Raw genomic sequence first — 17,019 nt, 5'->3', positions numbered from 1 at the left:
GGATTTACCTAAGGCAAGAGGGATGCCTTTTTGGGCAATGGGATTGATAGCAAGCCACTTCTTCTCAATTTTGAGGTATTGTACCTTCCTTTAAGTGCTTCCATGTACGGCATAGCATCTTGCAATAAGGAAGCTTTCTCCATCTTGGGCACGTTGGGCACCAGAGCCTGCAGGGCATAGAATTGCCAGTTGAGCTTTTCTCTCCTTTGATGCTCAGCCTCAACATGACTTGCGGGCTCTTTCCAAAATCCTCCTCTAAGAGAAGGAGTCTTCCTTCACATCCAAGATTTTGGACTCAATTGTGGAATATTGTCACAAATGTCATCTTGTTGGTTTTACTACAGTTTGACTATAGTCATTCAATAGCAGCAATAAATGCCCATTTTGATGATCTCTTTCAACACATTTATAATAGCATTAGCAATAGGCAATAGTTCACCACTACCGCATAGTTCTTGTGCTTGGTCACTGCCATTTTTGGTAAGATAATTGCTTGAGAAGCATGCATATTATGGGAGGAGCTTTTTTGGTGTCTCAACAATAGACTACTTATAATGCATATTCGTATCAAGCTTCAAGAATTGGGCAACATCCAACTGCTCAAGTCCAAGTGCAATAGAGCAACGATGATTCCTTATTTGAACTCATGTGCCCTAGTAATGGCATATGTGCTAGAGATAAGGGAGCTAGTGCATTGAGAGCACTCTAATTGACTTCAAAAGCAGCAAGATAGTCCTTGTATAATGCTAGCGTGAGATCTCTCTTAATAGGTGCCATAGTAGCATCTTCTCAAGAAAATATGCAAGGAAATTTTACTAAAGCATTACAAGCAAATGCAATTGTTATTTTAGTAGACATGTTTGAGATTGTGTTTAGTATAATCATAAGAATCACATAAGAAATTCAATTCAGCAAGCCAGCTGCTCAAATGGTTGACATGATTATTGTATTAGCATATGTACTTATGAATTTTGATGATACCATGATGGCAGTAGAAGCGATAGATGCAATCATGATAGAATGGATACTTATATAGCACCTAACACCTCATGTTCCTTAGCTAGTATAGCAATGTATTATTGAGGCTCTCACTAATCTATATGCCAACATTGTTTTGCAAGAGTACATAGGTCATGGTGGAACCCCAAAAACTATTGGTTGGGTTGAGACCAATGGTTAATGCAGTGCTTCAAACTGACCTAATTGAATCTCTTAAAGGTTTTGTACTAGTGACATAACTCTTTTGCAGTCCTTTCAAGGCCTTAGCCACTCATATCATTATTAGAAAGATTCTCTCAACAACGACAAGAATACATAGTGGCACTACTCTCCATTATTATTGTAGAGATTGCTACTAATGAGTGGGCAATGGTAGCTTGCACACCTCCATTGGTCAAGTAGCTAGCATGGGCTTCATTGGATGAGCAATTGGTATGGACAATTGCAAAATGCATAACTTTGTTGGTCAAGCTACTTCAGAGAGACTTTGCTAAGGCCAAGGAACATGCTTTTTTTATACTACTTGAGCTTTGTATTAATAGTGCACGCCTTTGCGCATATGTGGAGATGACAAAAAATCTCTTGTTAAAAAATGCTAACTTGAAAAGAAAAATGTTGACTTATATCCTAAATGGTGAAGTCATGGGGATATAATTTAGCCATTCTTACAATAAGAGAATACTTGTGATGTAGGTCAAAATAAAGAAGAACTTCAATTCAAGGAAGAAGATCATGGATAGAATGTTGATCAAGTTGAAGATCATGAGCAAATTACTGATCAAGAGAGCATCTCACTAGAACATCATGAGAAGGACACAAATGTAGGGGTCATGGATATGCTCCAAGTGAATGCTACTATATTGGTCATTGTGGATCTTGCTCCATAATCAATGCATGAGGATAACACAGGGGATCACTTTTATGACACAACAGGTGTACTAGATCACAAATATCCTTTTGACCCTAGTGGCATTGTGGATGATCTCTACACTCGTGATGCCTACCATGGAGGTTATCCATTTGATCCTAGGGAATAAATGGCTTGAAAAATATCTATCTGGATCAGCATTCCCATGATGAAGTTCCCCTATCTAAGAGAGGTACTATCACTTGATGGCCAACTAAATTTTGGCCCGTGTTTTAACATAGGCAACCCAAGAAAGCCATCTGTTTGGGAATAGTTTTTACCCTATTCTTTTTACAACCAGATGAAGCTTACCTAACCTTGAAGTACTCAATGAAAGCTCTGTTTTGACATGTGGCACACCTCATTTGGATCAGCCTATGCTAAGTTATGGTTGATTCTTTCTAAAAGGGTCCGAGCACACATCATCTAGGCCATTGTCTATGGAAGCTTTGTTTTGGAACAGTTTTTACCCTGTAATTTTTTCCACCAAATGAAGCTCACATGGGCTCAAAGTACTCCAGGAAAGCTTTGCTTTAACATGTGGTAGGCCTTATTTGGAGCATCCTATAAAGTTATGCCTAATTCTTTACAATAGGGTTTGAGTAGACAACATGTTCTCCTACCAATCCCATCCTTCCCACTTTTAATACTAAAACAAAGTAGTACTTTGTCAGCCCCATGCTTCTAACCTTGCAATAAGTACTAATTTTGGCTTTGGAGGGGAAAAACGTTTTAGGTGGAGGTGGAATGTGATGAATGGGAAACATAAATACACAAGGTAAATAGGGGAAAATACCACCTACATAGCCAGATATATAATATGTATGGGGTTTCATTTTGCATGATCAATTAATACGAATATCCTTTCATCTTCATCTTCTTCTCCTTCAGCTTTCATGGCTTCCAATACCTTCTCTCTCCTCTTCTTGGCATTCTCTTCTTCTTTTTGTTCTCTCTCTTTTGCTAGTCTCTCTCTCATTTTGTTTCTCTCTTTCTCTCTCTTCTACTCATTCTCTCTCTCCTCTCAACCTCCTTCATTACAGACAATGACATATGAAAAAAGAAATGCAATGAGACATAAAGACAATGAGGCAGAGAGAAAGAGAGAAAGAGGGTCCTATGAGGTTTGGGTGTGACACTTGGTGCAAAACCCTTCCCTCTCTTTAATGTTATACTTCTTGGAAGAAAAATGTACCTAAGAGCCATCAATAGATCTATTGATCTATTGCCATTGCCTTTGAATAGTTGCTGCATTTGATGATGTTTTAAGGTAAGATCCTTCTCTCAATGTTGTAGGCCAAGGAGACAAGTCAAGATAGTTCTTAGGATTGGAGTTGAGACTTTGAGGGTTCTCAAAAGTTATCCTTGGTCAAATACTTGCATCAACTTAAACATGTTTTGTTTTATATAACTAATGAAGCATTTTTTAGATCAAGTTCAGCAAATGGAGACACTTGCAAAGTGGACGGTAGAAAATTTGCTAGGCATGGGCAATAGTCTCCAATTAGAGCTTATCTTGTAAAACAATTACCAAGGAAACTAACCATATTCAAAAGACTTAATTGCTCATGTCTACTCTCTTTAAGAAAAACTCCAAATGTCATCCTTAATAAGAAAATGTTGCCTCATGTGGAGAAGGCATCATTCAATCTAAATTCCTACCACAATCATTTGTCATCTCGTTTTCAATGCCATTGGAAATAGCATTTAACAAAAGTTAAAAACTTGATTAGTTGTAGATATTCATTTCTCATTATCTTTTGTTAAAATGAAGAATTCATTAGTCCAAGCACCTTCGGCCATGCTTTACCATAATTGGTACTCCTAATGTATGTTATACTAGCTAGAATTGTGCATGTGGATGCACACATAAGTGTTATATTGACATTGTGCACATGCATGATATCTGCTATGGTTTTGCACATCATTATGCTCACAAAAATGTGGAGTGACTGTGGCATAAACCATGTGTGCTTTGCAAAGATGCCAATTGTACTACGAAACATCATTAGTGAGTATGCCTAACAACATTGACCATGCTAGTTAGACTTGATAAGACTTTAATGTAAAGAAAGGCAAAAGAACATACCATACCATGTTCACTTTACTTGCAAAAGTCCCACAAAGTAAAGTTTGAGCTAGGCGTGACATGATCCTTACATGTAGATGTTTTATTTTGTCTTCTCTTTTGTCATTCTATATTACTAAAATGTTCATCATTTACTTGGATTAATATATATTTTACATTGTTGTGCTACATTTTTGAAACTAGGTTCACATGTCGTTCTTAACTGTTTGGAGCTATTCCCATGGGGATTTCAAACCCTAAATTGTTTTCTAAGAAATTTTATATTTCATGTTTGCAATAGTGTTTACATGGGGTGGTTGGGTTTTCAAAACCCCCCTCAATGTTGTATCTTTCTCTATCATGAACAGAAAGAATAACTTAATGATATATCTTGTGTGCCTTTCCACTATGCCATTTTTGTGCCTCATGATAGGTTATGACTTGAAGTCCCATGAAGGTCCGTGAAACCCCCCCCCCCCCCCCCCGTGATAAACCTGCACTCGTTACGCACTCAACACAGCACAGAAAGGTAACACGATATGAGCTCAAGGTATACTCTTGTATTATTCAATCCAAAAGCGGGACAACATAGACACATCCCAGGACTACACCCTCGTGACGCCGCACATGAGAGGGTTCACCACTGGGTATAGGGAATCACACGTAGAGTGGAAACAAGGCAGGGCTTTGAGTCACTACTACTCCCTATATAGGTGCAATCGGTAGCAATGGCATGGTATAGCTACAAAGCCCTTACACTCACCCCCGCTTACTGGATTGCTGACCTCAGCAATCTAAGGGTAGCGTTTGTTATTTGACTCATCCGGGGTCTTAACGCAGCTTTTTCTATCAAGCTGGTCAGTGTCTGCCGGTCTAGAGGACCACGGGGTCTTAACACAGTCTATGCTATCAGACTGGCCAGTGTCTGCCGCACTAGGACATTGGGGCTTTTTATTTACTAGGGTTGTTTGTTGGATGGTTGCTACCATGCGGGTCCACCCTCGACTCGATTACATTTGAGGAGTGGGGCACGTTTGGGTCTATGCTTGAGAACCGCATTATTGTTGAAGTATTGGGGAGGCTCAAGGGTCGTTGGAAGGAGCTGGTGGGTTCTCCTCGAGCCAAAGGGCGAAGGCATCCTTTCCGCGTTCGTGGGCCTCCGCTTCTGAGATCCAAGTGGCCTCCTTGAGTGGACGCCCGCGCCACTTGGTGAGGTATTCGGGGAAGCCTCTTTGTTCCCGGCGTCGGAGGAAGGCTTCTACTTCGAAGGGACCGTTGGAATGGAGCATTGGTACGCGCCATCCCCATTGGTTATCGAGATAGAACCTGCGCAGAAGACGAGCATGAAATGCGTTATGAACACAAACACTATCTGGCAGGTCCAGCTTGTAGGTGACTTCGTTCAGCACTTGAGTGATTCGGTAGGGTCCATAGTAACGGTGATAGAATTTGGGGGTCATGTTTTTGGGAAGTGACATATTCTTAGAGCTCACTAGGACCATGTCTCCTTTGGCAAATAGTACAGCCTTTCTCTTTTTGTTTGCTTGCTCTGTCATGGTGATCTTGCTCTGCTCGAGGCTTTGTTTTGCTGCTGCATTGCGGTCTCTCCACTTCTTCAAAAATTCTTCTGCATCTTGATCTTCTGCTTTGGCCGCTCCGGATGCTAAGGCCAATGGTGTTATGACTTCCTTTCCTGTTGCTAACTCAAAGGGAGTGTACCCAGTTGCCGAGTGTATGGAGCTATTATAGTGGAATTCTAAAACATCAAGGTACAATGCCCAATCTTTCTGGTCGACTCGGGCATAGCTTCGGAGATAATCTTCGATGCCTTGGTTGACTCGTTATGTCTGTCCATCTGTTTCTGGGTGGAAGGATGATGAGAATCTCAATTGTGTTTCCAGAGTCTTGAAGAGTTCCTTCCACATGTCGCTCATGAATCTGCCATCTCTATCTGATACAATAGCCAGCGGTAAGCCATGAAGCTTGAATACATGTGTGAAGAAGAGGCGTGCTACCTCCTTGGCGTTTAGTGGTGGTTTGGCTGGGATGAAGTGGGCTTGTTTGGAAAAATAGTCCACCACTACAAAAATGATTGTGTACCCATGGGACTCAGGTAGTTCCACAATGAAGTCCATGCTAATGACGTCCCACGGGCGGCTGGGTACTGGTAATGGCTACAATAGACCTGCTGTCTTGATCGTGGTGCTTTGACCATTTGGCAAGTGGGGCAAGTTTTGATGTAGTCTATTACTTCTTCCTTCATGTTTGGCCAGAAGAACTGCTTCCTGAGGGCCTCCAAGGTTTTGCTTTGCCCTTTGTGGCCTCCAATCTTGCCATCATGTATTTCATGCAGTATGAGTTTCTTCAATTCCACATTGTTGGGGATATACAATCTCTTGCCTAGAAAGAGGATGCCTTCCTCTAAGGTATACATCCCGTGTGGGGTCTTCTCTGCTTCCACATCTTTGATTATTTTGTGTTTTTCTTGGTCTTGCTCTAGGGCTTCTTTGACGAGTTCTATGAAGTTGCTGCTGACAACACTGACAGCTTTTAGGTCTGCTTTTCGGCTCAATGCATCTGCTATCTTGTTCGTGGAGCCGGGTTTGTGTTTAATCTCCAGATCGAATTCGGCTAGGAAGTCTAGCCAGCAGGCTTGCTTTGCCGATAACTTGGGCTGAGATTGGAAGTATTTGAGGGAGATGTTGTCGGTGAAGACGACTGTATGCTTGTCTTGAACATAATGCCTCCATTTTCTAAGGCAGTGTATGACTGCCAGCATTTCCTTCTCATGCGTGCTCCACCTTGTTTCAGCACCAGTAAACTTCTTTGACTCATAAGCAATGGGGTGGCCCTCCTGTACCAGGACACCTCCTATGCCGTAGTCGGATGCATCTGTGGAAATTTCAAAGGTTTTGGTAAAGTTGGGCACCTTTAGGACAGGGGTTTGGCTCATGCACTTCTTCATCTGCTCAAAAGCTTCCTGTTGCGCATTCCCCCAAGTAAAAGGGTGATCTTCCTTGGTGAGGTGGGAGAGGGGGGCAGTGATGAGGCTATAATCCTTTATAAATCTTCTGCAAAACACTGTGAAGCCGAGGAACTCCCGCACTTCTCTTACATTCTTGAGTACAGGCCATCTTTGGACGGCTTCGACCTTCTTAGGATCCACTTTGATTCCATCTGCTCCTACCATAAAGCCTAAGAACTCCAACTCCTTTACTGCAAACTCACATTTTTCGGGCTTGGCATATAGCTGGTGCTGCCACAGTTTCTCAAAAACTCGGCGTAGGTGTTGCTTATGTTCTTCTAAGGTTTTGCTGTATACTAGGAGATCATGTATATAGATAATGACAAAGATATCTATCTCCGGTCTAAAGACTCCATCCATAAGGCCACAAAATGTGCCTGGCCCATTGCTTAGGCCGAATCCTAGTACTAGCCACTCAAAACTACCATATCGGGTACGGAATGCTGTTTTGGGGATATCTTCTTCTGCTATGCGGATTTGGTGGTATCCGGATCTAAGGTCAATTCGGCTAAAGTACTTGGCCCCGTGTAACCTATCTAAGAGATCCTCCACTAGGGGCATGGGGTATTTGTTTTTTATGGTGATTTTGTTAAGGGCCCTATAATCTACACAGAGTCTGAGTCCCCCATCCTTCTTATTTACAAATAGCACTGGGGCACCAAAGGGGGATTTGCTAGGGCGGATGAATCCTTGTTCTTCTAACTCATGCAGTTGCTTCTTCAGTTCCATTAGTTCGGTGTGGTTCATGCGATAGGGAGCTCGGGCTGGTGGGGCCGACCCGGGGATTAGCTCAATTTTGTGATCTACATCTCGCCTAGGTGGTAGACCCTTGGGCAACTCTGCTGGCATCACATCTTTGAACTCTTCCAGTATTTCTGCCACTTCTGTTTTCTTGTTCTGTTGTCTAGGTTTCTTGCCACTTTCTTCTTCTTCAATCGGTCGGATCATGCATAAATAGACCATATCTCCTTGTTTGACTGATTTTTCGACTTGCTTTGCACTGCAAGTCATGATGCGTGGCCTGATAATGGTCCCCTGGACCGGTACACTTTGGGTCTGGCCCTTGGGTTGGGTTGTAGTTTGCTTCATTGTTTGGCAAGCTACTCCTGGCTTATTTTCCTTCATCTGCACTTTGATTGGGGTCCTGCCAGGTAGTTGCATTCTTTCACATGGTACTCTGACGCCTTCTCCTTGCATATCTAACATCATTTCATTTACACCTTTACCAAACATTGCAATGACATATTTGTCATAGAATTCCAATCCCAGTATCACTTCAAAATCATCCATGGGGATTACTAAGAACTTGAGTTTCGCCTTCCACTTGTCGGCTGCTACTTGGACTGCAAAGACCTGTTTCACCTCCTTGGCTTCTCCTTGTGCAAATGTCACTGTTAGTCCTTCTGGGGCTTTGGATAGTTTCAATCCATGCTTTGCTGCACATTGTGGTGTCATGAAGTTGTGGGTTGCTCCTGTGTCCACCATGATAGGTTGGTTTCCTTCGCCCACTCGACCTTTGATGTATAGATGGTGGACTGCCGCTACTCTGGCTGCCATGCAATGGGGTCGGGCACTAACTGACCCTACCCTTGGGTGGTCCATGCTCTCTTCACTCCCATTTGGAATTTCCTGGATACGCGGTGGTTGTGGTTCTTCTCCTCCATATGCACAAGCTGCATTCACCCTTGATCCACTTGATGAAGCTGTGTCTTCTATTGGGCATCTATTTTGGTAGTGTGGACCCCCGCATTTGAAGCATCTGATGCCGGTGGAAGGGCCTGGGGGTCTCCACCATGATGTGTTTGATCCTGCGGGCCCATATGATGTGCTAGGGGTTGGCCTGTAGTGATTGTTTCCCCATCTCCCTGCTGCTCCTCTTGGTACTAATGCGGTTTGGGATACGGCCGTGGTGTTAGTGGTGTTTTGACTCCTTGTATCTGTGAATGCCCCTCTAGGAGCATTGGGCCTTTGGTTCCAGGAGTTGATGTTGTTGAAGGTGTTGTTGAAGTTGTTGTTGAACCTGTTTTGATTCCCTTGTGCTGTTCTTCTGCCTTCCAGGTCCACTAGTCGTTCGGCCATTCTCATGGCTTCTGCTAAGCTTGTTGGCTCCTGTCTCTCCACATCTCTTCTAGCCCATTCTTGCATTCCAAACAAAAATCCATGTAGCTTAGTGTCGGTATCCATGTTTGGTAGTTGCAGCATGATTTGCCTATATTTGCTGACATATTCTTTCATCTTTCCCTGTGCTTGCTTGAGGTTCCTCCATTCATCTCTCACTTTGAATTTCTCCAGCTTTGGAATAAAGTAGTCCTTCAGTTCTTCCTGGAGTTCTTCCCACGCACAGATTGTGTGGCCCTGCTCCTGTTCTAACAAGTACCAACTGGCAGCGTCCTCCTCCAAGTAAATGGCTGCCACTTCCGCCTTCCTGTCTTCGGTGATTCTTGAATATTTTAAGTACCTATCCACCTCTGCGATCCATTTCTTCAGAACCAACCCATCTCTCTCTCCCTTGTACTTGGCGGGTTGGGGCATCTTGAATTTTCCATAATCATCTTCTGAACTACTGCTATCTTCCTCTTCTTTGCGATGGTGTTTCTTCTCCTTCTTCTTGTCTTTCTTTTTGCTTCCTAATTCTACTACTTTCCCTTTCTCTTTCCTTGTATCTTGCGCCCTCCTAGATGACTCCTCTCTACCCGTTCTATCCATCTCCTCTTGCATTCGGTGTCTCCTCTCCTCTTCTTGTTGATGACTCACCCATTCTCTATAGCCCTGCTCTACCTCTAGTTTTTTTCTCATTTCTTCCTCTTCCTCTTTCATCTGCATGTTCCTCCATATTGATTCTAGCATGCCTGACATACCATCTAATTGTCTTTCTAGTCCGGCCACCTTCTCCTCTTGGGCCACTCTCCATTCTTGTCCCCTACTCTTCTTCCTCTCCTCCAATGTCAGGAGGGTGATGGTCTCCCTTTCTTCCTCCATGTGATTGGTGGTGGTGTCGACGCGGGGAAGCCGCGTTTCGCCTGTGGTGGTGTGGGTCGTGCCGCGGGGAAGCCGCGTCACGTCTTCAGACGGTGGGATGTCGAGGTTGGGGCGTCACGCCGGGGCGACGCGTCGTGGGGCGACGCGACGTGGGACGACGCGACGTGGGGGCGTCGCGATGTGGGTCGTTCCGACTTCGATCTCTTCGGGGCACTGGATCTTTCCTCTTGCTTCCGTGAGCACTCCTTCACTCCGAGCAAGAGTTGCTCTGATACCAAGTGTGATAAACCTGCACTCGTTATGCACTCAACACGGCACAGAAAGGTAACACGATATGAGCTCAAGGTATACTCTTGTATTATTCAATCCAAAAGCGAGACAACATAGACACATCCCAGGACTACACCCTCGTGACGCCGCACATGAGAGGGTTCACCACTGGGTATAGGGAATCACACGTAGAGTGGAAACAAGGCAGGGCTTTGAGTCACTACTACTCCCTATATAGGTGCAATCGGTAGCAACGGCATGGTATAGCTACAAAGCCCTTACACCCCCCCCCCCCAGCCCCAAATTAAGTAATGGAAAATTAAATGTTTTGTAAGCTACTTGTTTTCCAACTCAGCACTTATGCTCTTAAGTTTTAACCTCTCAAGTTTACTCCTCCACCTTAGCCTACACTCTGCTCATAGCTACTCAACCCACTTACTATGCAATGCAGTGCTCCTCCTAAGCCTATCACAGCCCATGGAAAAATAAAGTATCTCAATCAAACTTTGCATGCATCTTAATCAATAAAGGAGTTGTATAATTGTAAGTTGAGTTCAGCAAAATCGTATGTTTGAAATACACAATCAAGCATTGCAAGAGATTCATGACAACATTTACAAATTGTGTACATAAATTTCATATGCATGCCAATCAATGTATTCATCAACATGCCGATGTGGGTGATTAGCATATGGAAGGAAATTTGATTGTTAATGACGCATCTAATAGCAAACAAAGGAAGCAGTTGATAAAATGCAAGAGGAATTGTAGTAGGAACTATTCATGTAGGGTTTTTTTTTTGTGCGGGGGGGTTTGCCGTTCTCCCAAAACCAGGGGTTTCCTCAAAAAACCACCCTACCTTGTGACCCTCCAAAAAACCCTTGCTACTTTTAGGAAATACCGTGTGGAATCGGAATCTAAGTTGAAGAATAGGTGATGGCTAGGGAAAAGAACAAGCTAGATTTCTTTTTCTTTAATTTTAAAATGGAAAGGGATTTTTGTTCAATTTTAAAATGGCAAGGGGGGTTTTCAAAAACCCTTATGTGTTCTGAGATTCAATTTGAAAACCGCTAGATTTCTTTTTCTTTAATTTTAAAACTCCTGTTTTTTGAGAAAACCGGAAACAGTTCTCTTAGAAATCCATTTAAAAATCCCTCCGAAAAACTAGATCATCAGATTTACCAGCAGCTTTCTCTTAGATGCAGTGGATCTTATCAGCATGCATTGTCATGGACAGTGCAATTCCATCCCTTATTGAATAAATATTACAGCTCTACAATGAAACCCCTTCAAGACGGATGAATTGTTTTCAAGCTAGTTTATATTTTTTGCAATTGCAAATTCATGAATTGAGCTAGTATTATTTGCACTTGCTAGACTTTTCTGATCGAATACTACAGTGGTAATGATGCATTAGCATGCATTTATGCTTGTAGCTATTCAGCTTCATCACTTTTCCACCCCCACCTACCTTACTAGTGAGCTTATTATTGTTGCAACCATCTATTATGCAGACACTTGTCTATGATGTGAGCTGTGTGACAACGATAAAACTGTCGAGCTGTATGAATCAAAAACGTGCACTGTAAGTAACAATAATAAAAAGATTTCTTCTCCTGTATCTTCAATTCTTTATCTCAGACATTGATACACATGACAAAAAAGAGACAACCCTTGCAACAAACTAGTAAACCTTATGTGTAAACAATCTAAGAATAAGTAGAAAAATAGAAGCATACCTTAACAGAACTTCTAAGAACAAGGCAACAAAGAATATATCAAACACCTTTAAAAAAGCCATATAATAACAACCAAAGCAAGGTGTAGACTATTGTCTCAAAAGGCTTGACAAATCAATTCTCACCTGCACTTGGATTTTTCTCTTAAGGAAAATTCAAGCCCATTCAATATCATGATATTATTTTTGTAGGTGCATACAATTTCTCAGCAGTCTAATTTCATTTCTTGATCAATGGCTCATCGACAGTATCATAAATGCCATTGGCATTTAGGGCTTCTCTCTGCTTTGCAAATCTAGTGATTGTTGTCTATGTGCTGTTCAATGAATCAAGTTACCAAGTATACACAAATTATACAGACAAGATATGATACATGTGGGATACTGAAACTGCTGCCCAGCAATGAAGTCAGCACTCCTGGTTAAACTTTTGAGTCCCGGTACTGACCACATAAGTTGCCTAATCTTTACTCTCTCCTTTTCTGCTTTAGCAACATAATCACCGTGCTGTTCAGCTAACTGCTTTCACCAGTTACCAGGAACTGTGTGGTACTGATCTAAGTTGAAGATGATGCCACCAGTTATACTGTCAAAACTGCATCAAGCTTTCCCAGCAAATAGGGAAAGATATACTACATACACCTCAACCAGAGCTCTCTCACAGAGGTTCATTCTCACTTCAAAAAATGAACAAGCTTTGTATCTAGAAATCATACACTGCCACCGTCAGCACTTGAGTTGAATTGGTGTATATCCAATGCTGCAGAAGCCTGGGCAAATCAACTGCTCTCAAGAGATCCATGGTGCCTCAGTCAGCAGTCACCTCTACAACACATTTGATCCAACAAAATCAAATCAATCTATGTGGAACTTTTGACAGGCACACTTTTAAGCACAACATCCTGGTCTCTTCGAGCTTGCATCGATGCTCTCATAGCTTCAATCTTCTGGACCTCCTCCCACATCTGAGCATCAGCATATGTGTTGGCCATAGTAATATAGGATGAACTATGGTATTCATCCAGTTTAACAGCATTATCAAAGGCATGTCTTCCAAGCTTTACATTGCCCCACTTTCGACAAGCTCCCAAGATTGAATGCCAGAGCACAACATCAGGAGCAAAAGGCATATTCTCCACCATTTCCACTGCTTTTTTTAGCTGTCCTGCACGAGCAAGCAAATCAACCATGCACACATAATGTCTCAAAGTTGGAGAAATGTTGTGTTCTTTGCTCATGGCCTCAAAATATTGCTGGCCTGTCTCAACCAACCCTGCATGACTACAGATTGTCATAATAGTGAGAAATGTGACACCATCTGCCTTTACACCTTCCTCTTTCATTTTATCCAGCATATCAAAAATAAGCTTGCACTCCCCCTGGCGAGCATATGCGGTAATCAATGCATTCCATGTGAGGCTGGTTCGTGTGACCATTGCATCAAAGGCATGCTGAGCGTCTTCCACACTGCCACATTTGCCATACATGTCAACAAGAGCAGTTCCTACAATGACATCAGTGGTCTCCAGCCCACTGACTCCACACATTTGCGCATGTATCCTTTTACCAAATCTTTGACCTGCTGTAGTGGCAAAGGTTGTCAGAATACTTGTGAATGTAGCACTGTTTGGCAATATACTGTGTTCCTGCATTTGTCCATAGAGTTTAAAAACTTCCTCAATTTCACCTTGATCTGCATACCCCAAGATCACAGAGTTCCAAGAGATCTCATTGGGGACAACACCTTCCAACTGCATCTCCTGAAAACAAGTCAGTGCTTCTTCAGTGCATCCAGATTCAACATATCCTGAAATAAGTACAGTCCATGCAACAACATCCCAAAATTGCAGCTCATTGAATACATCCCGTGCTTCCACAGGAGAATTGCACTTAGCATAGAAATCCATCAGGGCACTACCAACAACATAATCTTGTTCAAGACTGTCTTGGGTTATTTGGTCATGCAGCTCTCGCCCCCTTTCCAAGGCTCCTACTGTACCACACCCTTTTAAGCAGCAAATAAATGTAACAGAATCGGGAGGAACCCCCTTCTCTTGCATTTGCTCAAAACACCCAATGGCTGCCTCACCCAAACCTTGCTCAGCATATCCTGCAATCAGTGCAGTCCATGAAACCACATCTTGAACTGCTAGATTATCAAAGACATCCTGTGCATCTACAAGTGAACCACATTTGGCATACAAATCAATCACAGCATTTCCAAGAACAAGGTTTTTCTCAAACCCTTTCTTCACTGCCTCCATATATATGGCATTGCCATTTGTGACATCTTCTAAACTGGAACATGCTCTCAATGCACAAAGTAATGTAAAACTGTCAGGAGAAAGACCATCTAGTTGCATTTGTTCTACACAATCCAAGGCTTCCTGAAAATAACCTTCCTGTACATATCCTGCCATTAGGGCAGTCCATGCAATGACATCAGTAACTGGAAGGTTCTCAAGCACATGCCTCGCTTCAACTACTGAGAAACTCTTGGCATAAAAGTCAACCAGACTATTGCCAATGTATCGGTTTCCTTCAAGCCCCAGATTGATTATCCCAGTGTGTATTCTTCTACCTTCTTCTGTGTCACCTAGACTACTGCAAGCCTTTAGACAGCTAACAAATGCAACTGCATCAGGAGAAAAACCATCCATTTGCATTTCTTCAAAGAAAATCAAAGTTTCCTTGGCATATCCTTTTTCTGCACAAGCTACAATAAGCTTTATCCATAAGCCTGTATTTCTCTCTAGCAGCATTCGAGAGACTTTGTATGCTTCAGAAACTGAACGGCATTGTACATATGATTCTACTAATGTTTCCCCCACAACTGCCTCTCTTTCAAGTCCCTTTTTTGCAAGCTCAGCATAGACTTCTTGAACATTGTCAATATCTTCTACCCTTCCATGAACTTTCAAGATGCTGCCATATGTTGTAACTACTGGAGATATTCCCACTTGTTGCATCTTTTGGAAAAGAATCAGGGAATCAGCGGCAGAACCATTTTCTGCAAATGCTATAATTGCTGCATTCCACAAATTTGCATCACTAGATTGCAGTTCATTGAACACATCCCAAGCCTCTACAAGAGACTCAAATTTGCCATACATGTCTATCAAAGCCTGGCCAACAGCAAGGTCTGCCTCATAACCCTCCTTTATAATCTCAACATGTAATTCTCTGCCTTTGTCCAAGGTTCCTGTCCTTCCGCAAGCCTTCAAGCTGCATAAGAAAGTCACATTATTCGGAGAAATGCCTTCCAATTTCATGTCATCCAAACAACTCAGCGCCTCATTACCAAGCCCGTGTTCTGCATATCCACCAATCAGTGCAGTCCAAGAAAATACATCTTGGATCTGCATATTGATGAGGATATCCCTTGCCTCTGGAAATAGTCCAAGTTTGGCATACATGTCAATCAAAGAATTCTCAACAAGTTGGTCAGTTTCGAACCCTTGGATAACAATGTCCGCATGTAATATACGCCCTCTTTTCACACAATCTAGCCTGGAACAAGCTTTTGACAAGGCCATGAACGTGTATTGATTGGGAGACACGACATCTTCCTGCATTCCGAAGTACAATTCTAGCGCGTCCTCTGATTTTCCAATCTCGACATATCCATTTATAAGAGAAGTCCAAGCATAAGTGTTTCTATCAATTACCCTTCCAAAGACCTGCTGACCATCGGGCATGCTTCCACAATCAACAAACATCGGGACGATATGGTTCCCGAGGACACTATGGACATCCAATCCGTGGAAACAAGCATGGATGTGCATCTGCTGAGCCGCCGACAAACTCTTCGTTTGCCGGCATTTTTGACAAATGCGGACGAATCTGTCCACAGAAGGCAGCTCAGTAAGGGTTCGTTCCAGGTAAGCGATCTCATCCTCTATGCTGAGCACCTCCTGAGGAGGCAACGGTGTTCCTTCATATGCTTGAAGGGAAATGTCTGAGGGGCATGTGAGCTGCAGGGCCTGATCATTTGTCAGTGCAAGGGACACATGTAATGCAACATTCATGTCTGCTGGTCGAAAAACTCAGAGACAAGGACGATGGAGGGAGGATAGGACCCTTCTATTTGATGGTAGCATCCTCCTCCTCCTCCTCCTCCTCCTCCTCCTCTTCCTCTTCTGCTGCAGCAGCACCACCACTATCCATGATCACGACGGTCTTAAGCCTCCATCGATGGAGAAAGAGGGGGCTTATCCTTTGCGGTTCTTGTCTTTTGATCTCACTCACTCACGTTCCTGTAGTCGTATCGCCAAGATGGCAAACTCTCACAAAGAATGGAGGATAAAATATCTAGTGTATGTGAGGGTGTACATTGTCATTCAATACAATAATGATATAATCCCCACATTGTGAATTACAACAATATCACGAGTTCCTATGAGGAAGAGGTCACAAAGAAGATGCCTCTCAACCACACCTAGCTAGGTATGTGATGCCTCTCAAGTAGAAGCTCATGATGTTGGATACTACAAGGAAAAACAAGGGAAAAATGTCGAAAACCTCTTGTGGAGACACTAACCTGGCCATCTATGCAATAGATAATTTCAATGGGAAGAAGGAAGAGATTCATGTATCCACAAGTGGTTTTTGCTTTATGTTTTGCAACTCGTGCATATCATAGTTAAGCAAGAAGCAACCTATTATGGCCATTTATAGTTATGAAGCTGAGTGTATTTGGCTTCAATGCCTTTTGGCTTATCTAGATATTGGACAATCATCTACCACCAATGTCTTCACTAGCAGTCGAAATGCATTAGCACTTACGTAGGACCTAGTATTCCATGCTCGTACTAAGCATGTTGAGGGTAGGAGAGATTAGCTTTGGTTTGTGTGCCAATAGTTGTCCAAAAAATAGTTGGCTTACATTAATAGAAACTTGAACTTCAACTAGTTTTTTGGAATCCAATTAGGAAAAATACATTTTCTATGAACACTACCTACACCCCATGAAATGTAGCAACTAAGGTGGGGTATAAATTAACAATGCACTAGCTGCACTTCTTACGTTGTGT

General features: G+C 42.6%; 1 protein-coding gene across 1 annotated transcript; it reads right to left on the bottom strand.

Moving 5' to 3' along the window:
• Positions 1–12,036: 12,036 nt before the first annotated feature.
• On the bottom strand, positions 12,037–16,284 carry LOC148040325 (pentatricopeptide repeat-containing protein At2g39620-like). Its single transcript, XM_087698372.1, has one exon. The coding sequence runs from the start codon at positions 16,012–16,014 to the stop codon at positions 12,847–12,849; it is 3,168 nt and encodes a 1,055-aa protein (XP_087554498.1). The 5' UTR covers positions 16,015–16,284; the 3' UTR covers positions 12,037–12,846.
• Positions 16,285–17,019: the final 735 nt, after the last annotated feature.

The sequence above is a fragment of the Lygodium microphyllum genome, chromosome 2, assembly GCF_053477565.2.
Source record: "Lygodium microphyllum isolate KBCC chromosome 2, Lygodium_microphyllum_v1.1.10, whole genome shotgun sequence".
Classification (NCBI taxonomy): Eukaryota; Viridiplantae; Streptophyta; class Polypodiopsida; order Schizaeales; family Lygodiaceae; genus Lygodium; species Lygodium microphyllum.
The sequence above is the reverse complement of the archived record's forward strand: the minus strand, read 5'-3'. Positions and strand labels throughout refer to the sequence as shown.

What these genes read in the sequence shown, in the direction of transcription:
- LOC148040325 (XM_087698372.1), bottom strand. Translation starts at nt 16,014, where the DNA reads ATGAATGTTGCATTACATGTGTCCCTTGCACTGACAAATGATCAGGCC.